We start from the raw sequence: 23,035 nt of genomic DNA, 5'->3' as shown, positions 1-23,035 counted from the left end.
TGGTGAGGCACTGGGATGTCTTGCCCAGAGAGGTGCTGGGTGCCCGGACAGGCATTCAAGGCCTGGCTGGACCAGGCTCAGAGCAACCTCATTTGGAGGTAGGTGTCCCTGTTCCCCGCAGGGCAGTGGGACCGGGTGCCCTTTTAGGGTTCCTGCCTGCTCCAATCGTTCTGTGATTCTCTGGCACATCCTCCTGGGCAGGACACTGATGGACACGAGGCACAAGCGCTACGGAATGAGAGCTGAGCAGCTGCATCAAGCAGCAGAAAAATACTCACTTGGGTAAGACCAAAAGGCATTTTGAGAACACCAGGGAAGCCACCGGTGTCACACGGGACACCCCCATGTCCAGCAGCGAAGGGGCCTGCAGGGGAGGAACAGGGAGGTTGTGGGACATCTTGGTCACAGCTGAGGCACAGGGAACACGAGGAGCCCGAGGCAGGGAGAGCTGCCAGCACCGCAGCACCTGCACGGCTCAGATCACGGCTCAGGCCCAGGTCCTAGTGGGCCATGTGTGAGCTCATCAAGGCTCACAGGACTGCCCGGACCACGGAGAAACCTATGGCTCACCATGCGAACGGCTCTCCTGAAGTTCGCTTTCCCTGACAGCTTCTCGAGGAAGTCATGATAGAACTTCATTTGGAAGGTCAGCCCGTCAATGAGGAGCACTCCGACGTCCTTCAGGACCATGGCCACGTTCTCCCCATTCCGCAGGCAGCTGGAGAGCAGCGATACGGTGCTTTGGATGCACTTCTGCACTGTCTGCCAGCTCACAGAGGCATCTGCAGCCACCTGGCTGCACTGCAGGGGCTCCACCTTCCTGTCGACTGAGAAAATACCAGGGACGGGGTTGATGATACGGTTGCTGTTCCACAGCTGCTTCCCTAGAACTAAGGGACATCATCCATAACGGCCCCGCGTTTGGATGGGCTCCTGCAAGGGGGAGGTGTGCTTCTGAGAAGGGATGTGGTGGCCCTGTTTGCCCTGTCCATGAAGCCAGCAAGGGTTTAATCCCCCCTCCTACCTGGCAGGGACCCCCTGCGGGACTTGAGGTGGTGCACAGTTATGAGGTTGCTGGCCAGGTGAAACACGGGCCAGCACAGGGTCACGGTCCTGTCCTGCATCCTGATCTCCCTGGAGATGATGTCAAAGGAGCCGAAGGTGGGAATCCAGACCCCCTGCGAGTGGAGGAGGAAGAAAGGGTGGACGCATTATGGGCTGGCTGGAGGAAGAGCTGGAGGTGGTCCTGTGCGGGGGCAGAGCTCAGGAGCCCCCTCCTGCTGTTCAGAGGCACAAGCCAGGGCAGCGGGGACGGCTTTGGGGCTGCACAGCCCTCTCCTTCCCCTCTCCCTCCCTCTCAAACGCAGCTCAGCGGGGAAACGTGGGGTGAGCTTCCTGCCGTGTGTGCAGGGGAAGACGCAGAGGAAGTCCAGGCTGAGCCGGACAGGGCGAGGAGGAACCTGGCAGCCAACAAACGCACCTTGTGCACCAGGAGCTGCTTGTGTACGAAGGCGGCCACCGCATCCCAGACGGCAACTCGCTCTGCAGATGAAAGGAAAAGCAGGTCACACTCTGCATCTGCCGCTTCCCGGCACCCCTCTCCCACTGCTGGGCAGGAGGGAGGTGGCAGATGGAAAGTGTCATCTCCATCCCAAGACTGGCTGCAGCACCGCTCCCGTGGTGGCTGTGGGTCCGTGTACCTTCAGTATTACTACATGTTTGTCCAGAGGCATGGCCCACCCTGGGGCCGTTCTTGCTCATTCTGGGTTGCTCCTTCTTGGCACCGGCCATGCTGGAGCTCATCCTTCAGATGCGTCTGCTCTGTACCAGATGCTCCTTCAGGATGCAGGACCCTCCTCGGTGCTCTGCCTTCACCCCCCTCCCGGGTGGCCGTGTCACAAACGGCACCAGGGCAACGCGGTGACATCACGGCCAGCTGCCCATTATGATGCTGGCACTGCTGCCTGCCCCACCTGGCAGTGCTGACCCATCTCTGCTTTCTCCCTCTCCTGGAGCTGTGAGTTGAGGGGTGGCCCTGGGGCGAGGATGGGGCTGGGATGTGTTGCTGTTCTCTCAGTTCCCTGGTCCTTGGGGCACCATTCGGGCCTTAAGGCTGCTGTTGGGCACCCTCCTGATATTGGCGAGCAATGGGCAGGGGAAGGAGGCAATGGGGGGCAGTTGGGGCTGAGCAGGTTACAGGACCGTGACTTGGCCACGTTGTTCTAGTGCTCACAATGGGTCCCTGCACCACAGGGCACTTGGGGGACCCTGGGTGCCTCCACAGCCCTGAGAACCGGGCATCAGGGGCTGGGAATTAATTGATGGCATGGAGGGGACTGTCCGTGGCCTGTTCCAGCAGGACCTGGGCACTGTCACCTCCAGCCCTTCCCTTGCGCTCTATGGGGTCGTGCAGAGGAACGGATCTGGAGGGGGCAGGCTCAGAGTGCCCTATGGATGGCCCAGAGTCACCATGCAGCTGGGACAGGGGCTGTGGCTTCCGTCCCCAGGGGACCCACGTCCTGCCCCGGGTCTCTTGGCTGCTGCCAGTCCTTCTCCTGCCCTGAGTCCCTGGGGACAAACCCTGCAGGGACAAGGCTCCTCCTTGCCAGTGCTGCCCTCTGACATCCTCTGATGCCCAGTGAAGACCCTGATGATCAGTGACATCCCATGATGATCAATAAATCCCTCAGCAAAGCTACACGCTGTGTGTCTGTGTCCTTGTTCTCATGCTCAGCAGGGACTGCTGGGATCTGTCCCTGCCTGGCTGTGGCCACATCAAAGTGCTGGGAGGCTTCCCCGGCTCCATGCCATGCACACCATGTCCTGCACCCCTGTGGCCTTCCCCACCCTCTCTCACATCACCTGCTCCAAAGTCCTAAAGGATGGAGCTCCTCACGCTGCCAAGCAGCCCCAGTACCCTCCCTCTGCTCTCTCTCTGCTCCTCCATACAATTCCTCCCAAACCTGTTACACTTTGATCCACCTCTGCTTGGACACAGTGTGACCACATCACCCTCCTTTTAGCTGCTCTCTTACTGCAGCCACTTGGCCCTCCTTTGGGTCTGCTTTAGGCCTCTTGCATCGATACCCCAACCCCATTATCCAAAGCAAAGTTCGCATAACCCCTCCCACGGACACCTCTAATCTCCTGATGACCAATGAAGCCCTCTGATGACCTCCTTGATTAATGGAGCCTTGTGATGTTCAATGAACATCTCTGACAACCAGTGGAGTCAGTGGAGCCCTCCGACAACCAACAAAGCCTTCAGATGACTGCAGTCACCTTCTGATGGCAAAACAAGCCCTCTGATGGGCAGCAGCTTGCTGCTTTCTGTGCATAGAAGGGAAGGGTGGGAAAGGGAGATGTTGACATCACCTTGGTAGACAGCAGTTTGCTCATCGTAGCAATGTTTGTTCCTGATTTGATCAGAGAACCTCGAGAGGAGTGTGGCTGCTTCTGACATTCCTGTGAGACTCTGCTGTGGTTGAAGAGATGAGGCAGGTGATGAACTGCAGACAAAGCCATACTGCCTGATGTTGCTGTTGTTCAGGTAGTACAAAGCATTCAAATGGCTGGCCGTCTCCAAATGATGCACGATAGAAAGCTGCAGCCACACCGTCAATCAACTGTGATGATGCCTGTGTATCCTGAGACGACGACTCTTTTAATCAGGGGGCTTCCAGAATCTCTGAAACCCGTAGGCATACAACTGCAATGGAAGATACAGGCTGTGTCCCAGGGAGAAAGAACCTGGGCAGCGTTAGAAGGAACTGTAACATCCAACCATCTGCAGTCAGGATACAAAGTATGGACATGGGGGGAGGTTGCCCAAGAGTTAATTAACTGTGGCAGAAAATACGGGCTGGTGATTTCTTCCACCAGTAAGTGTGAGCCAAGGGGAGTGAGGCTTGCAGCAGTCAGCCTTGCCCCTGGGCCACCCAGCCCAAAGCTCAATGGGGCTGGAAAGGGTCTCACTGGCAGTCATTGCCAGTAAGTACAGGTAGGCAAAATATTGATCATAAATGTAATTGTCTCTGGACACCGGGCTGTCAAGAGGGCGTTCCCCGAGATTTGATGGGTGGATTACCCACAGTCAGGTTAGAGAAATCAGTTAACTGGTGGCCAGAACAAAAGCTCAAAAAGCTCAAGAAAAGCTGATGCATTCGCCCCCCTCCAGCGCAAGGTAGGCAGGAGGCGGGGGAGGGCAGTGAAGGGTGGATGTATTAGAAAGCTTACAACAAAAGGAGAAGATCCTCGATTTAACATCTTCTGTCCCAAGGCCTCACCCACCACCCTTGCCATTTGCCCCTGTGAGTCACCATCCAGTTGCTGATAAACCAGGGAAACACTTCTCTCCCTGGCCAGCCTGTGTCGACTCACCCAGCTATCCTGAGGCCAGTGTCCCTAACCTTAGTGGAACCTCTTAATAAATACACTTGGAAGGCTAAGGGTGCCCGGGAAAAGGAATATAGAATTAACACTTGCTCAATTATTCCCTCATTTTAACCATATTAACAAAGCCCCCAAAAGGCAAGTTGGGGTCTTGTTTTATTTTACAGAGGATCCCCGTGTGACCTCGACTTAGCACAGAATGGCTGAGAGCTGCCTTTACCCATATGTGTTCTGTGAGAGAAAAACCGAAGATGTGACTGTGCCGGAATACTGAATACCTCTGTGTTACATCTTTTGGTTGCAATAGTCTTGGCTTGTTGTGGTTGTGGGTTGTGACTGATATCAGCCCTTGGATCTGCTCAACTCCACAATTGGGCTCAGGGTGTTTTCAGCTCATCCTGTCTTTCTGGTGCTCCCTGCACAGTGGCACCATCCCTTCTGAGCCCTTCTGTCACCCCTTTTGGTCAAACTGGTGATGATTTGCATGGAACTCCTCCACGGTGCTTCCAAATTCCTAACACACTGGGAAATGAGCCAAGGGACCCACCTGATATCTGTTAGATGTGCTCACAAAAGAAATCCTTCCTAGAGCCCTTTGCACCGATGCTGTTCTGTGTCACATCTGTCCAGGAGCTGCATCCAAAAGGTGGCTGTTGGAAATGGTCTGAGTGTTGACAAGAGATGTGTGTGTTTGTGGGATTACCCCCCTTATGGTTCTTACTGTGGGGTATCCTACACACTGCCCCGTGAGAAGTTCAGCAGACCACCACAGTATTTGAACTTCCAAACCAGCATTTGGGTCTCTCAGCATCTGAATTGCTTTGGAAATGCTCAAGTGGAAAGTTCTCGAGACACTGAATCACCTTTGAGAACATTGCATGGTGTCACTGATGTCTATGTCCGTGACAGGGGGGCAGTAGGCCCGTAGGCTCCCCCAGCCCCTGACAAGTGGGAAGGGAAAAAGGGAAAGGGAAAGAGATGGGAGCTGGGCTCAGGGAAACAAACAGAGAAGCGGCAATGATCTAAGGAGGAAAACTTATTTTACTAATTACAATCTAATTGAAATTGAGGCTAATAAATCAAGTAAAATAAAAGAGAAAGAGAGAGGTTTCACACTCGCTGCCAGGCACTGAGAGAGAGAGAGCTAGCGTCACTTCCGTGACGTGTTTCCCTCTCTGACCATGAGGTCCTCTGGGACATGTAGTTTTTCTTCTCTGTGCTCCACATGATGTTATGATGTGGCATAAGAACAGCAAAGATGACAAAACCATGACAAGGACTAGAAGATGTTCTGAGCAAGTTTGCTGATGATACCAGATGAGGAGGTGCTGTTGCCCCCACGGAGGGTGGAGAGGACTTGCAGAGAGATGTGGACAAATCAGAGAAGTGGGTACAAGTTGGTGCATAAAGCATAACCAAAACAAAATGTGCCTGATTGTGCACCTGGGTAGGGGCAACCCTGGACATACACACTAACTGGATATGGGACACTGGAGAGAAGACTGACTGAAAAGGATTGGGGGTCCTGGTCAGCATCAAACTGAACATGAGTCAGCAGTGTGCCCAGGCAGCCAGGAAGGCCGACAGTCCACTGGAGTGCATCAAGCAAAGTACTGACAGCTGGGTGAGGGAAAGGATTGTCCCTGTCTGCTCTGCATTGCTACAGCCTCACCTGGAGCACTGGGAGCACTGTAGAGCAGAAAGGACATCAAACTATGGGAGGATGTGCAAAGGATGGCACTGGAACCAAGAGATCTGAAGTTCAGAGCTTCATTGGGATTGACTACGTGTTCAGATTGGGCCCTTCTCCCATCCCACATCCTGCAATGAGACACAGGGCACACCTAAGGCATGAACCTCACAGTGTCCTTGCACCCCATGCAGAGCCTGGGATCTTCTGTCCCTGTGTCTTTCATTTAACACCATACAATTCTCCTTCTCCTGCCCCAGGAAGGGCCCCGAGCCAACATGAGGGACAGGATCTCCCTGCCAGGGGTCTGGGAATCAAGTCATGTCCTGTCTGCTTCCTAAGACAAAGGAGGGGTTTCTTAGCATCAGAGCCACCATGCCAGTGCCTTTGCCTGCCTGTAGTCATGGCTTCCAATTATCTGCTCTAACAGGTCCCTTGGGAATCTTGCTTACTAATGGCCCTCATTGGGCCCATTAATACTCCAAGAAACTGTTACTTCTGCCTTTGTCTTGTTGAGCACTTTGTGCAGACTTCTCTCTGCACTGGAGGCTGATGGACTCAGCAGCAAATGCCCCCTGGGGCCTCTTACCACCTAAGGAGCCCTCCTGTGCCTTGTGCCTTCCTGTCATCCTCTTTGGGTTTTCAGAACTTGTTCAGCAAAATGGAGAGGTATCTGGAGAGATCTTAAAGAGGAAGAATCCAGCAGACATTTATTGTCTATTTATTTATAGGTGGGTTTAAACAAGTTGTTAAAGCAGCACTGTGCAACTGATATCAATCCAGGATATTCCCAATGAGTTCTATTCTGTTACTGTTTGGACAAACGTCCTTCTCAACCTCCCCACCCCATTTCTACTCACACTGGCCCCCTGGGACTAGCATCTCTTTTCCTGACATCACTCTTCTCCTCTGCATTCATCCGCTCAGTGTTAAACCTGCTTTGCACCAACTCCCACTGGCTTTCCACAGAGAACCGGCTGCACACGGAAAAGGAAAGATTTCTCTCTTTTTTTTGGCCTACAAACAGAAGGAAAGGTGGTGCAATGTAAACAGTTGAACAGTAAAACACAGTGATCAACTGCTTGCCATGTCCAAGCTGCTTCTATTGAGGTTTGTCTTTCACAGGGAATATTTGTAGAAGAAATGAGTGAGACGCAGATAGGAAGGGATAGATAGAATCACAGTGAAGGATTTGACAACAGAGTCCATCAGACACTGGAGAGATGGAGCAAATTCCAGTAATCTCCCTGAATGTCAGAAAACAGCCAGATAGTTGGGAGGTATCAACTTAAAATTGAAAAGGACTTGTGAGTATTTCACACATTGGGAATGGTTAACACATTTTCATTGATTTCTATCTTTGTCTTCAAATGTTTTTTCACTTTTCCGACATTAATGAACATCTTTCAAACTTCCTGCTTCAAAAAATAAAAAGAGAAAGAGAAAGAGAAAGAAAAAGGGAAAGAAAAAGGGAATGAAAACAAAAAAGAAAACGAAAAAGGAAAAGGAAAAGGAAAAGGAAAAGGAAAAGAAGAAAAAAAAAAGAAAAAGAAAAAGGGAAAAAAAAGAAACAAAAAAAGTAAGAAAAAGGAAAAGAAAAAGGGAAAGAAAAAGAAAAGAAAAAGGAGAAGAAAAAGAAATAGAAAAAGAAAGAAAAGGAAAATGAAAATGAAAAGAAAGGAAAGGAAAGGGAATCATAGAATTACCCAGTTTGGAAAAGACCTTGAAGAACATCAAGTCCAACCACAGCCTAACCATAAAGGGAAAAAAAAGGGAAGGGAAGAAGAAGGGAAGGGAAATGGAAAGGAAGAGAGAAAGGGGAAGGGAAAGGGAAAAGGAAAGGAAAAGAAGAAAAAAAAAAAAAAAGAAAAAAAGAAAAAAGAAAGATCCATTTGTGTCTCGCACATGGCCTGGTGCCCGTTTTACCTTCACATTCCCCACCAGACCTTCCTTGCTGGTATGAAATCTAGCAGAGCACCTCTCCGCTTTGGTTCCTCCATGAAGCTCGAGAAGCTGCCATCTGTGCTCTCCAGGGATCTCCTGGATGGCACATGCCCTGCTGTGCTGTCCCTGCAGCAGATACTGGAGTGAAAAAGGCCCCCAAAGGGGACAAGGGCCGGACAACATCAGGCTCCCATCTGTCTGCAGAGGGCACCTTCCATTTGCTCTCCCTGATCAGGAAGCCTGGAACAGACACTGTTGGTCTCCTCTCTTTTCCATTTTCATCAGCTCTGACCTGGCTGCTCTGCCATCCCCAGGCAGAGCTCAGTGCACTCTCACAGAGGGCAGTCGCCCTTCCTTGTCTCTTCGCCCATCCATCCCTAAGACTCTGTATCCCCCTTGTGCTACGGTGCAATTGTGGAAGCCATTAAACTGCATCCCTGTGGTCCAAACAAGAGCTCAGGCCTGCAACTCTACAAAGATTTCTAGGTCATCACGTGTTGGTGTTCTCATTAGTGCAAAAACACAGAAGTAAGCATCCTAATTGGAAAGCATAATTGGACAGAGCCTGACTGGAGAGCTCATCTATGGTGTTAGTTTGAAGAAGGTGGCACACAGGAATTTAACCCATTGTGGGTCTTGGAGTTGACATAGCAGCATTTGCAGCTACATGTGAATGGGACTGGATCCTGATACAGACTGGGAAGGAGACAAAGCTGCCACCTGACTGGGAAGGACCATTCCAAGTACTCCTAACAACTGAAACAGCTGTGAGGACAGCCGAGAAAGGATGGACTTATGACACACTGGTATAGGTATCCACTAGCCCTGAGGCGTGGGAACTGTGGCCATAGAAAAACCTTTAAAAGATAAGAATTAGAAGGAAATCATGAAAAGTTTTTTTATATGCATATATATTTTTTATTATTTTAACTAACCTTTCACTTCTCCTCGAATAGGTAAATGAATTGTATATGTAAGTGGGAGAGTATTATAACCTATATAGAACCAATACTCACAAAAAGTTTTCCTTGTAACAAAAAAGTTTTTACTGCTGTACCCATTTGCTATCCTGATAATTATCTGGAAAAGGTGAAATTTGACAATAATGCAGGGGAGGGACCAACTGATAGTTTTGATATGAATAAGGGACTCTTGTAGTGTATGGAATGATGTATGGTGGACAACTGCCAATTGAGGCTGGACAGAGACACTCCTTGAAAATACCCAGAATGTCCAGGATAGGGAAGAGCTTAAAAAGGGGTAGAAAATCTTCCTGAAAACCCTGCAGTTATGACAATTAAGGAGATAAAAGATCTTAGACAAACATTTGAAACTGAAACAAGATATGGGGACGTTAATGCCTGGGTAGAATGGACTAAGTATACTGTCCAGAGTCCCAACCATAGCAATTGCTACACTTGTGCATCGGGACGGCCAATAGCTCAGGTGGTACCCATTCTGCTGGGATGGACCAAGGACCCCAAGGGAATGTGATGCATGATCAAGAGAAAACTGCCTGGGGAAATAGAGAGTGCAGACCTCTCTCTTGTTTCCTCCAATGCCTGATACAGATGTCAAGATCCCTCCTGCGCTCTCTACAGCAGTAGGTAACCATACAGCTTGCCTCTCACAGCAGGGTGTGAAGGCTACCAGGCCTATAGGAAACTTTTCCTTATGCAGTGATGAGGTCTTGGATGTTATGGAGGATTCAGCAGGAAATTATTCAAGATTGGGAATCTCCAGGGCAAATCTCCGGTGGTACTGTGGGGGAAAGATTTTTATGGTCCAGCTTAACCATCTAACTGGGGAGGCACCTGTGCACTTGTTCAATTAGTTATACCATTCACCCTGGCATTTGGAAAAGAAATGTATATAGATTTAGTTGGGGTACCTAGAGGTGTCCCTGATAAATTTAAGGCAAGAAATCAAATTGCTGCAGGATTGGAGTCACTGTTTTGGTGGATGACAATCAACAAGAACATAGACTGGATTAACTACATATAAAATATACAAAAGTGCAATTAAGGGAATAGCAGAACAGCTAGCCACACACCGGAAAAGGAATGATCTAGCAGGAGAGAAATCCTGCTAGATTGAAGAAAAGGGGGGAATGAACAGTGAAGCAGGAAACAGAAGCTCTGCTGGAATTCGGAATAAAGGGGGGCTAAAAGGGGGATAGTTAAAGGTAGTTTATAGAAACAAGTAAAGGAAACTTAAAGGTAGTTTATAGAAATAAGTAAAAGAAACTTAAAGGTAACAAGTAAAAGAAACAAGGGGCCTGAGAGAGCAGGGAGGATGCAGATAAGGAGTGAGACCTCACGGACGACCAGAAGAGGAGTTGCATTCCCCCTGATAAGAACAAGAGGGGAATTCCTAGAACTATTGACTATGTATTAGAAGTCTAAGAAATCATTGACTATGTATCAGAATTCCGAGAAATCATTGACTATGTATTAAATGTACCTATAACTGTGTCCCGATTTTACAAGTCGGTGTGCAAGTTTGAAGGAGCTATCCCCCTTGCACCTGGCACTGCGCAACGCTGGAATAAACATACCTGCTTTATAACCCATCTCTGGATTATAGAGTTTGATTCCGCAAGCCAGGAGGACGTCTTAACAGCTGAGACACTGGATGATGCAGGCTGGGAGGAAACCAGTTTGATCAGCCCCTCCAGCAGGCTGTTTTGATCATCCTGATCCTCATCAGCTGTGTCCCATCTCACCACGGGTTCACAGGGCTCATCACGATGAAGCACAGCAGACAGTTCCTCCATCCTACCTTCCTGATTACTCTCTACTCTATCCAGTCTTTCAGTTACTTTCACAGGGGCTGAAACATAAGCACGTAGAGGGGTTAAACGTAGCTCAAAGTCATGAAGCTTAGTAATCATTTCATTCAAAGGGGTCTTCTTTGCCCTCTGCCAGACGTTGCTGCTCATGTACCGCCATACTCACCTGGTGCAGACCTTGTGCACATATGCCACATACTTGGTGTACGCCTGACTCTCTCAGGATCATGGCCTTGGTTTGGACTGGAATTTGGATCAGAATTCTGAGGAATAAACGTGGGGTCGTGTAACATCTCCACCACGGCCCGTTCTCTCAAATAACGACGCCTCTTTCTCTCTAAGTAAGTCACAAAACAAAGACTCATGGGGGACGACAGTGTATTGTAGGGGTCAGAAACGGGGACGGGAGGACGGGGGCGGGGGGGGCACAGATAGGGGAGCCTAGGGGTCAGAATGGGGGCGTGGGGTGGGGCAACGAGGTACCCCTGGGAGGGGAGGAGGCACAGGGAACATCCCGCCGTCCAACAGAAGCCCTGAGTGCCACAGAGGCCCCGCGGGGCCAACGCAGGGCGGCTCGCGGCGCCCGCGGAGGGGACCCCTTCAGGCCTCCCCCAGAACAGCCACTTGCAGAAGCGGAGGCGGCGCTCGGAGCCCCGGGGTTGCCCGGCGGCGCTGCAGCAGTGCGGAGAGCAGCTCGACTTCGGCACGGCCGCCTCTTCCTCGGGGCGCGGGGTGATGACGGCACGGCTGGCGCCGCTCGGGCAACGAGCACAGGCGCAGGCGCGCTGACGCGCTGTTGCTATGCCGACGTCGTCACGCATGCGCTGTCGCCGTGGTGGCAGTTTCGAGTGCGCGCAGAGAGGGGGGAAGGCGCGCTGTCGCCATGGCAACGCGGCCTGTACACGCAGGGCCTGAAGCCTGAGTGGGCCTCGGGGGCGGTGGGGGGCAAAGAAGCCGGGGGGGAACGGAGAGCCCTCGGGGATCTCCTGGTGAGGTGTGGGGGGGCTTAGGGGGGAGGGCAAAGCTCCGGGTGTGCTCAGTGGTATCCAGGGTGGTCGAGCGCCCACCTACTTCTTCCCCATTTGTTCACCATCAGCTTCATCACTGAAACCTCTGACTCACTTCCATCCGCTCTTCCCCGGTGTGATAAAATGTTTGCTCATTAAGACCGGGATGTGGTAGCATTGTGGTGGAGTGCTTGTTCATTAGGACCGGGATGTGATGGTGGAATATGGAGGCCACAAGGGTTGCAGAACACTCTAATTTTATGGGTAGATTGTGTACTCTGCATAGTTACAGGCAAAGCGCGCCCCGATGGATACAAAGTTTCATGGAAGGACCAACCAAGGAACGACACACCAAGTGGCACGATCACGACCGACCAATTAAAGGACAATACACTCGGGATGGACCTTACAAAAGAAGTTGCAAGGGACGGGAAGGTGCGGCAGTTGGAGGAACGAGGATTCCCCTGTCGCCCAGCGCTGAATTGCCTTTTTGTTTTACCCGCTACAATTAATAAAAGTTTCTAATTGGAACATTATCGGCTCATTGCTTGTAAATTGATGACAATTTGGCGCCGTGACTCGGACGGGAATACTGGCGTGGGTACGAGCCTGAGGGGGCGCCCCGCCTAAATAGGTGGCCTCGGCTCCTATCCTCCCGCCCTACTCCTGCCGACGATCCGAAATTTAAAACACAAAGGCAAGTAGAAACCGGTTAACCCTTTAAATTTCGTGCACGAAAGTCCGGACGAAGACGCAGGACAGGTGAGTATAGTCCGGTCTGGGTTGGGAATCCGGCATGTGGCGAGTGTTGTGTGCTTGTGAAGGGGGGCCGGCAGCCGGCACTAACCCGAGCGAGTGTGGACCCCACAGTAGTGCGGTTCCCATTGCCCGCGAGGGCGTGGGCCACGACCTGGGGGAAGCGAGTGAATGCAACACTGAGTGAGGGCACGCCGAAGGGTGGGTACAGGGTATAAGCGGGACCCTTTCACCACCACAACCCCTAGGGCTATGGGCTCTATGGAGGGTTATTCTTTGGTATTCCCCTAGAGCTACGGGCACTAGGGATGATTATTATTTAGGTGTTCCCCTAGAGCTACGGGCACTAGGGATGATTATTATTATTTAGGTGTTCCCCTAGAGCTACGAGCACTAGGGATGATTATTATTCAGGTGTTCCCCTAGAGCTACGGACACTAGGGATGATTATTATTTAGGTGTTCCCCTAGAGCTACGGGCACTAGGGATGATTATTATTATTTAGGTGTTCCCCTAGAGCTACGAGCACTAGGGATGATTATTATTCAGGTGTTCCCCTAGAGCTACGGACACTAGGGATGATTATTATTTAGGTGTTCCCCTAGAGCTACGGGCACTAGGGGGAGCTACAGACGTTGAATAAAACAAGAGAGCAAGAAGTAAAGAACGAGATGGGGCAGTGTAAAACTAAACCACCCACCCCTTCTAAACGACCATCCATTCCTAAGGACTCACCTCTAGGGTTCATGCTAATTGCCTGGACGCACTATCCAGGAACAAGAAATAAAGATAAAGCAAAGATGATTTATTATTTTATAGAAATTTGGAGCGGACAACAAATTGGCCCGGCAGTATGGTGGCCTAAGTATGGTTCTAATGAAGATTGGGTACAACAGCAATTAAATTTTTGGGTAAACTCCAAAACCCCTTTCAATCAAGAAGAAAGTGACTATGCAGCAGTATGGGTCACTCGCCCAGAGGGTTTAGGAGTCCCCATTTTTAATTTGACACGAAAAGAAAAAGATGTCGAAAAACGTAAACCTCGAAGGGAAGAGGAGGCCTTAGTGGGACCCCCACCATATGCTGTACCACCAGCAATTCCCCTACCTTCTCCTCCTCAGTTGGATCATGGGCAGATGGATTCGAGAAAGGGAGAAGTACAAAAGATAGAAGGGGGAGGGCCTGTGACACGGGCAAAGGCACGACAAAATAACCTCTACCCTTTAAGAGAAATGCCCATGGGAGGTCCACAACCTCAGATGGGGTTTATATCAGTGCCCTTAAATTCAGGGGATGTTAGAGATTTTAAGAAGGAAATGGGTAATATACTAGAAGATCCCCTGGGGGTGGCAGACAGAGTAGATCAGTTCTTAGGGCCAAATGTTTATACCTGGGAGGAACTACAATCTATTCTAAGTATACTGTTCACAGCAGAAGAGAGAGGTATGATTAGGCGTGCAGGGATGCGCATTTGGGATGCTCAACATGCCCACGGGCCCGCTGCGGATATTAAATGGCCCTTACAGAATCCGCAATGGGACCATCAAAATCAACATCATAGGACTCACATGCAGGACCTGCGAACTATCATTATCCAGGGCATTAGGGAGGCAGTCCCAAGAGGTCAGAATATAAATAAAGCTTTTAATGAAAGACAAAAGAAGGAGGAAACACCCACTGAATGGCTAGAAAGGTTACGCAAGAATTTACAACTATATTCAGGATTGGATCCCGATACACCGATAGGCCAGGCTCTGCTCAAAACACAGTTCGTAGCTAAGGCTTGGGAAGATATCCGCAAGAAACTAGAAAAGATAGAAAATTGGCAGGATCGGGGGCTTGATGAACTTTTGAGGGAAGCTCAGAAGGTATATGTAAGAAGGGAGGAAGAAAGACATAATAGGCAGGTTAGGATGATGGTAGCAGCGGTCAGAGAAAGTAGGGAATTGGAAAGGAAAATGGGGGGATGGACGCAAAATCGAATTCCAGGACAGCAAAAATTTAGGAAGCCTGAAAACAGGGAGGAGGAGAGAATATGCTATTATTGCAGGAAAAAGGGACACATGAAGAGGGACTGCAGGGTTAGAATGAGAGACGAAAAGTCCTTCCAAGAAGACTAGGGGTGTCAGGGGCTCTATATATTGGGGACCCAGAAACAACAGGAGCCCTTGATAAAATTGAAAATTGGTCCCCAAGCTGAGGAGGTAGAGTTTCTAGTAGATTCAGGAGCAGAAAGGTCTACTATACAACAGATCCCTCTCGGATGCAAACCTTCCCGGGAAACTACCAAAGTAATAGGAGCAAAGGGAGAACCTTTTACAGTAGGAATAGTTAAAAATGTAATGATAGAAGCAGAGTCCAAAGTGGGGTTGGGTGATTTCTTGATACTGCCTGAAGCGGAGTTCAATTTGTTAGGACGGGATCTGATTATTGCATTAGGCATAGGACTAGAAGTAGAGAATAAAGAATTGAGAATCAAACTCTGCCCTCTTAGGGTAGAAGATGAACAAGAGATCAATTCTGATGTCTGGTATACCCCCGAGAGTGTGGGACAACTAAAAATACCCCCTTTCACGGTAAAAATCAAGAATCCTGAAATCCCAGTAAAAATAAAACAATATCCTATTTCCCTGGAAGGAAGGAGGGGTCTCAAACCAGAAATAGATAGATTAGTGAGCAAAGGATTACTGGAACCCTGTATGTCCCCATTTAATACCCCTATATTACCGGTAAAGAAACCTGATGGAACATATCGGTTGGTTCATGATCTGAGGGAAATTAACAAGCGCACTGTATCTAGGTTCCCAGTTGTAGCTAATCCCTATACATTGCTAAGTAAATTAGGGCCCGACAACTTGTGGTATAGTGTCATAGACTTAAAAGATGCTTTTTGGGCTTGCCCTTTAGATGAGACATGCCGCGATTTTTTTGCATTTGAGTGGGAAGACCCTTGGCCACTAGGCCATTTTCTAGAGTCCAAATTGACTTTACCGAATTTCCTAAAGTAGGAAGATATAAATATGTATTAGTCATAATAGACCACCTCACACATTATGTAGAGGCATTCCCCACAACTAAAGCAACAGCTCAGGTAGTAACAAAAATATTACTCGAACAAATCATCCCTAGGTATGGGGTAACAGAAGTAATAGATTCAGATCAAGGACCACACTTTACATCAAGAATCACTAGAAATATAGCTGAAGCCTTGGGAATAAAATGGGAAGAACATACTCCCTGGCACCCACAGAGTTCAGGGCGAGTAGAGAGAATGAATGGGGAACTAAAAAAGCAATTGGCCAAATTAACACTAGAAACTAAGCTCTCATGGATAAAATGCATTCCCCTTGCCCTCTTAAACCTTAGGGCCCAGCCCCGGGCTGACATAGGAATATCTCCCTTCGAAATGTTATACGGAATGCCATATCACGGAATTAATGAAGTATAAACAGGAATTGTGGAAAAAGGGACAATTGACTCAAAGACCCCCTCTTGACATTACCCTCCATCAGATAAAGCCTGGAGATTGGGTTCTGATAAAGACCTGGAGAGAAACCACACTGCAGCCTCGCTGGGAAGGTCCCTATCTGGTATTATTGACTACCAATACTGCCATCAGAACTGCTGAAAAAGGATGGACACATGCTAGTCGTGTTAAGGGTCCAGTACAAAATCACGAATGGAGAGTCACTAGTCCAGCGGGTGATTTGAAAGTAAAACTGTCACGAAACCCTCCGTCAAGGAAAATGAGAACATGAATTAACAATGATTGTATAAACGTATCAGTATAGAATTTAATGTAGAAGGGAATATTTTGACTATTGTGAATGCAACTGTTGGGATATGTTTTAGAAAGGTAGTGGACCCACTGCGAAAACAGGAATACACAAATTGGTTATTAGCCTTCAGAGTGGCCGTGGAAATTTTAATAGAAGGGGGTAAACCTGGGGGTGAATTTGGATCCTTACCAGCATCACTTAAGTGTATAACCAGTGGGAAAAAGAATAGGGTGCAGTACCCCAAAGACCCACTTAAAAGGGAAGCAAAACCAGCCCCTCCTGAAGAATACTCTTGCTGCCGAGAAGATTATACACCCCATGGCTCGAGGCAACCGAGTCGATGGGCGAGGCAGAGGAGATAAAACATGTGGAGGAGTCTGCTCCATTATGAATGAATCCAAAGATTTAGGATCCAGAAGATACCCCAAGACTGGAAATAACTCCCCCGAGCAATTAAAGACTCACTACTGCAGTGGGAAAACTGCCTATCTAAAACTAGCTCAATTGATAATAATATTAAGTCTCATTAATGAGGGTTGGGGTACAGAGGTACAGACACATGAGCCATTTAAGTGGTCCCTAATCAGAGGGGAAGATCAGAAGGTGATAAGCACAGACGTGACCCCAGGCGCTCCCATCCTTAAAAGTCAAGTATGTGACTTAGTACCAACACAACCATGCCTGAATCGCAAGGCAATCTATGCTTGCCCAGCATCAAATCCAGGGAAAAGTTATTGTAATTACCCAGGGGAATATTATTGTGCATACTGGGGTTGTGAAACGGTTTCACTGGGATTTCTGCCAGGGGGGGGACAAGATGAATATATAACAATTAGTTGGGGTCCCTCAGGTTGTACACCTCCGACTTATGGGACTCACTCTGGTGAAGTAACATGCCAACATTTAGAGATAAAAATCCTTAAAACAGAAAACACAGTGTGGTGGATAGGAAAGACTTGGGGGGTACGAATGTGGGAGCCTGGAAGAGACCGAGGGGGCCATTTCCTTATTAAAAAAGAAAGAGTTCCGCCAGACCCCCCAATAGGTATAGGACCTAACGTAGTAATAAATAACAATCAGAATAAGACAGAAGCTGTTACTGTAGGCCCGACCGAAGCAAGCCCTTATATTACCGAATATGGCACCCTTTGGAAAATAATTCAGTCTAGTTTCAAGGTGTTAAACAACACCTACCCAGAATTAACTAAGGAGTGTTGGCTATGCTATGATATAAGACCCCCTTTTTATGAAGCAATAGGGTCCGTAGCGAAGATTAGGAGAAGAAATGGGACTAACCCAGCAGAGTGCCTATGGAAAAAGGGAAGGCCTAATGTTCCAGGGATAACTCTAGCACATGTTACTGGAAATGGTGTGTGTGTGGGAACTGTACCTCTAGAAAAACGACATCTATGTAATAAAACTATAGAAGTACAAAGTCAGGAGAAACCCTCAGACTGGCTCCTACCCGCAGACAATGCTAAATGGATATGTGCCAAATTAGGGGTCACTACATGCTTATCGACTAAGATATTTAATCAAACCACCAATTACTGTGTACAAGTAATTATAGTTCCACGAATCATATATCACCCTAAAGATTATGTGATCAGTCAACAAGAAACCTCTGAACATCACCTGATTAAAAGGGAGCCATTCACAGCCCTAACCGTTGCAATGCTATTAACTATAGGAGGGGCCGGGCTGGGGACTGGAGTAGCATCTTTAATAAACCAGCCACAGGGACTGAAAACCCTTAGACAATCTGTGGATGAAGATCTACAGAAAATAGATGAAGCCATCAATGCGCTTACAAAATCGGTACGGTCTTTATCAGAAGTAGTGTTACAAAATCGAAGGGGGTTGGATCTTCTCCTATTGCAGCAAGGGGGACTATGTGTGGCTCTTAAAGAACAATGTTGCACCTACGTTGATCAAACGGGGGTAGCAATAGATACAATGGCTGAACTAAGAAAACAGTTAGAACAAAGAAAAAGAGCCCAGGAGTCTCAAAGAAGTTGGTATGAGAGTTGGTTTAATGGTTCCTCCTGGTTCACTACATTATTATCCACAATAATGGGACCAGTTATTATGATAATATTAGGTTTGACCTTTGGACCCTGTATTTTAAATAGACTAATCGTTATCGTTAAGAACAGGCTAGAGGCAGCCCACCTAATGGTAATTAGAGAAAGATATGAACCCCTTGATGGGGAACGAGAAGAGGATGCTCTAGAATGGAGTCGACAAGAACTAAAACGGTTTAATGAGCAAAACAAAATAGTACAATAAAAGAAAAGGGGGGACTGTGATAAAATGTTTGCTCATTAAGACCGGGATGTGGTAGCATTGTGGTGGAGTGCTTGTTCATTAGGACCGGGATGTGATGGTGGAATATGGAGGCCACAAGGGTTGCAGAACACTCTAATTTTATGGGTAGATTGTGTACTCTGCATAGTTACAGGCAAAGCGCGCCCCGATGGATACAAAGTTTCACGGAAGGACCAACCAAGGAACGACACACCAAGTGGCACGATCACGACCGACCAATTAAAGGACAATACACTCGGGATGGACCTTACAAAAGAAGTTGCAAGGGGCGGGAAGGTGCGGCAGTTGGAGGAACGAGGATTCCCCTGTCGCCCAGCGCTGAATTGCCTTTTTGTTTTACCCGCTACAATTAATAAAAGTTTCTAATTGGAACATTATCGGCTCATTGCTTGTAAATTGATAACACCCGGTTTGCAAGATTTCCATTGCTTGTTAGGCCAGGGGGTGCCACTTTCTAAAAACAATGCATGTGGAACATGAGGAAAATGCCCGTGTCCCGTTTTGAGGCAAAAGACACAAGAATTCTGTTGCGAATGCAGTCCTTATTGTGAGGCAAAATCACCAAGTGTAAAATTATTGAGGAAAAACAAGACTCTTCACCCAGTAAAGCTGAAATGGACAGTTTTACAACTGTAGCTTGTGGATTCCTTTTGCTAAACTAATAAATTGGTTCTTAAACTAATGTGCTAATTGCTATTGGTCAGCAAACATAGGTTGCTATGTTGAGCTGAACGTGTGCAGCCTTCAGTGGATTCTTACCCTCTTTTTCACACTCCTTTATAACCCTTCTAATTCTTTCAGGACCAGAATTTGTCTTCTCTCTTTCTTTCAGGTAACCGAGGAGGAAAGACTATTCTCGCTTCCAATGTCCCTGTCTTTTCTCCTTCGCAGGTAACACTTTGTTTTCTATAAGAGTCTCTGGCCCACAGCTCGCTCTCTCTCTCTTACTCTCTCCCCCTCTTAGAGAGTGCTGATTCTGAGGTTTGGGGGGAGGGGCGGGGGGCACAGTGCAGAGGATGTGTTCTCATGCCCGCAGCATCTACTTTGGCTAGAGCAGATCACAGACTTAGAAAGATATTATATTTCTGACTCACCGCTTTTCCTTACCCCTTTTGCTGGTTTTTTTTTTTTTTTTTTTTTTTTTTTTTTGTGTGTGTGTGTGTGTGTGTGTGTTTTTTTTCCTCCACAATTCCACTATTCACTTTTGGTACCTCCATTACACTTCCATTGTACCATCAATAATCAAGCAATACCTTTCTTCACTTCCCACTAACACCCAGCACTTGGTCTCACAATTAGGATACTTAATTATAAAAACTGGTCCCAGAACTTCATTTATGATCCTGGTTTCTTACTCCGTATTCCCCCTGGCTCGCCAGCAAAGACTCTTCAGTGAGCCAAAACACAGCCCAGGGGGTCTTCTAGATATTTCTTAGACACCCCTTGTACCGTAACAGCTTCTTAGATAGCACTTTCACAAGTGTGAAATTTAACAGTCACAAAGACAGAGACAGCAACCAGTACAGTTTATCCTCAGGATCCTTCCTCTCTCCACCTCTCCCCAGGGCCCAACCTTCCTTCTGTGTTCCATTCCTACTCTTGCATAGCTGCCCACCTAATCGTGCCTCTTTCTTGTCCAGTAAACAACTTATCCATGATAAACATCACTTCCACCCATGAGTAGAAATCAGGCCCTGAGAATCAATCTCTGCTTCTCTTTGTGGATCTTCCCTTTTTGATAGCTAATTCCTCCTTTTCCATCTCTAAAGCAGGAAACACATTCTATTCCTACACTAACTACTGTGCCTGGCAGCATCCCTCCTCGCCTTGGTCATTTTTGTAGGATGTCCGTGGCACATCTGACGTCGCGGTCAGAGATAAGTCACGGGAGGAGGACGTATATAATCTCGCTCCCAGGCTGGAGTTTTCTCTCTCTCTTGGACTCTCGGGGAGTGGGAAGCATTCCAGTCGTGTCACCTAGAGTTCACAGTAGGCCTCTCGGTTTTCTGGGGACTCTCTCTCTCTCTCTGTTTTGTTTGATTTATTAGCCTCAATCATATTGTATTATATTGTGTTATCTTGTATTCCGATATCATATTTAGTAAAATAAATTTTCCTCCTTAGATTGCTGCCGCTGTTCTTTTTCCCATTCCCCTTTCCCTTCTTCTCTGGGCTGGGGGCCCTACAGGGCGGCTGCCCCCTGTCACGGGCAAAGGTAAATCTAGGTAACCCGTGACACTCACTAAGCTGGCAATACCTTGCTTGATGCACTCCAGGGGACCATTGGCCTTCCTGGCTGCTTGGGCTCACTGTTGACTCATGTTCAATCTGATGTTGACCAGGACCCCCAATCCTATTCAGTCAGACCGCTCTCCAGTGTCCCATATCCAGTCAGTGTGTATGTCCAGGGTTGCCCCTACCCAGGTGCACAATCAGGCACTTGTTATACTTTCTGCACTTGGTGCTTAGTACCAACTGGTACCCAGTTCTCTGACTTGTCCACATATCTCTGCAAGTCCTCTCCACCCTCAGTGGAAGCAACAGCACCTCCTCATCTGGTATCAGCAGCAAACTTGCTCAGAACATCTTCTAGTCCTGCATGCAAGTCATCCGCAAAAACATGAAAGAGAAGCAGCCCTAAAATGGAGCCCTGGGGAACCCTGACAGTGACCATCTACCAGCCCAATGGAACCTGTTGACTCTAATCATTTGGACCTCACCTGTTGGCCAACTGCTCAACCACCACATTCTGTTTCTGTCTATCCGTATGCAGGACATTCTGCCCAGAAGGGTGCAGTCAGAAACAGTTTCAAAAGCTCTACTGAAATCATCAAGGATAACATCAACTGGCTTCCCATGGTCAGCTAAATGGATAACCTTGTGATAAAAGGAGCCAGGGAGCTGAACCCCAAACGAGCAGGGTGAGAAAGAGTCCCCTACAGATGATAAGGCCAGGCATATCACGCCATTCTCCTGGTGGGAAGTCAAAGTGGCCAACTCTTTCCAGAAATTAGATGCCACATGGTTGAGCAGAAGTGAAAGAAGCAAGGACAGGCACTGTAGAGGTCTTACCCTAGAGTGCTTGAAAGAGTGTATTTCAGGATTTAACAAATCTAGTCTTGAATTGAAACGTCTTTGTCTGGAGTATACGACTCCCTGGCTGTCCAGTCTGGTCTGATTCAGCAAACACAATGACAATGCACAGCGCCAGCGAGTCACTGCTATCCTTGCTAAGCCTATAACGACGACAATAAATGAAATGCAGATGTATCCTTCTATTCAGGCCAAAATATGGGGAAGTCTTGAACAGATCACAGATCTCCTTGATGTAATGCTGGACAGTTTCATCATCAAAACTAGTGCCACAGGGCACCACCCCCTACGTTCTGGATATTCACAGCCCAGGTACACAGAACAGACGCACACACCAAGTACCCATGACCCATATGTCTCGCATATGTGACCGACCCTGGTGCACGCAGGCACCAACCACCACTACGCCCCACCTGTGTCCGCGCCCTGGTGCATGCGGGCACTGCCCGCAATGCCGCAACCCATCGGGACCGGACTCGCTCTGCCTCCCAGTGCCCCGCAGCGCTCCGCACAGAGAGATTTCCAGATGAGGCATTTGCACTTCTGCTAGGCAACCACGATCTGTTAGTAAACTGATAGAGTAAAAGAGTAAATCTCAAAGTTAAAAGTCAGGTATGTGGGCCCATAACCAAGTAGGATGTGCAGTTATGATAAGGGAAGAACATCCTGCATACTAAAAGGAACATAGCCCAAGAAGCCGTCCAGAAACAGACTAGTTCAATCAAACATGATGGGGTAAAAAGGACGGAGTGAGGAAGACTTTGAGCCTTTGCAAGGAAGACGTCTGACTTCATCCCCACAACCTCCGTAGGAAGAACCCAGCTACAAACAGCCCATGTGCTGGAGGGAGGGGCAGAATGTAAGTGATTTCCTGGAAAATAATGAATATGTAGATGAATTCCAGGAAATCTGTTGAATATGTATCAGCTTGGCTTTCAAATGGGTAACACTTCTGTTTTCTGGTGTGCAAGAGAAGTGTGATCCCCTTTGCATTCAGTGCCTAATAAACGTATTCCTGCTTTATAACCTAATTCTGGGTTATAGAGTTTGATACTGCAACTCAAAGCCATGCTTCTGGAATCAGTCTGTCCACTGGTGAAAAATACATCTTACTCTGCCGCCTGCCAGGGTCAGCAGTCATCCTGCTCGGGAAGCTGCCCAGGGCGCTGCGGGGAGACGTGTGGGGGGAAGGAGCCCCCCGGCAGGGCTTGTGCTGCCACAGCTGCTGCCTGGGGCAGGGGGATCACAGCTCCAC

At 48.3% G+C, this 23,035-nt stretch overlaps 1 protein-coding gene and 1 long non-coding RNA gene across 3 annotated transcripts in view; one reads left to right on the top strand and one right to left on the bottom strand.

Moving 5' to 3' along the window:
* LOC146757656 (uncharacterized) overlaps positions 1-23,035 on the bottom strand; it is a 594,671-nt gene that overhangs the window by 8,018 nt on the left and 563,618 nt on the right. The gene's annotated exons all lie outside the window — the stretch shown is intronic.
* On the top strand, positions 12,630-15,547 carry LOC146757668 (uncharacterized). Of its 2 annotated transcripts, none has more exons than XM_085520639.1 (2): positions 12,630-12,859; positions 12,951-15,547. In XM_085520639.1, exon 2 carries the CDS (start codon positions 13,252-13,254, stop codon positions 14,698-14,700), a length of 1,449 nt encoding a protein of 482 aa, XP_085376765.1. In that variant the 5' UTR covers positions 12,630-12,859; positions 12,951-13,251; the 3' UTR covers positions 14,701-15,547. The 2 variants fall into 2 exon arrangements, with proteins under 2 accessions (XP_085376765.1, XP_085376764.1); XM_085520638.1 differs by having other exon boundaries at positions 12,904-15,547.

Source organism: Coturnix japonica, chromosome 20, assembly GCF_054131305.1.
Source record: "Coturnix japonica strain WE chromosome 20, WE-NBRP24, whole genome shotgun sequence".
NCBI lineage: Eukaryota > Metazoa > Chordata > Aves > Galliformes > Phasianidae > Coturnix > Coturnix japonica.
This window is presented reverse-complemented; position numbering and strand designations above follow the sequence as displayed.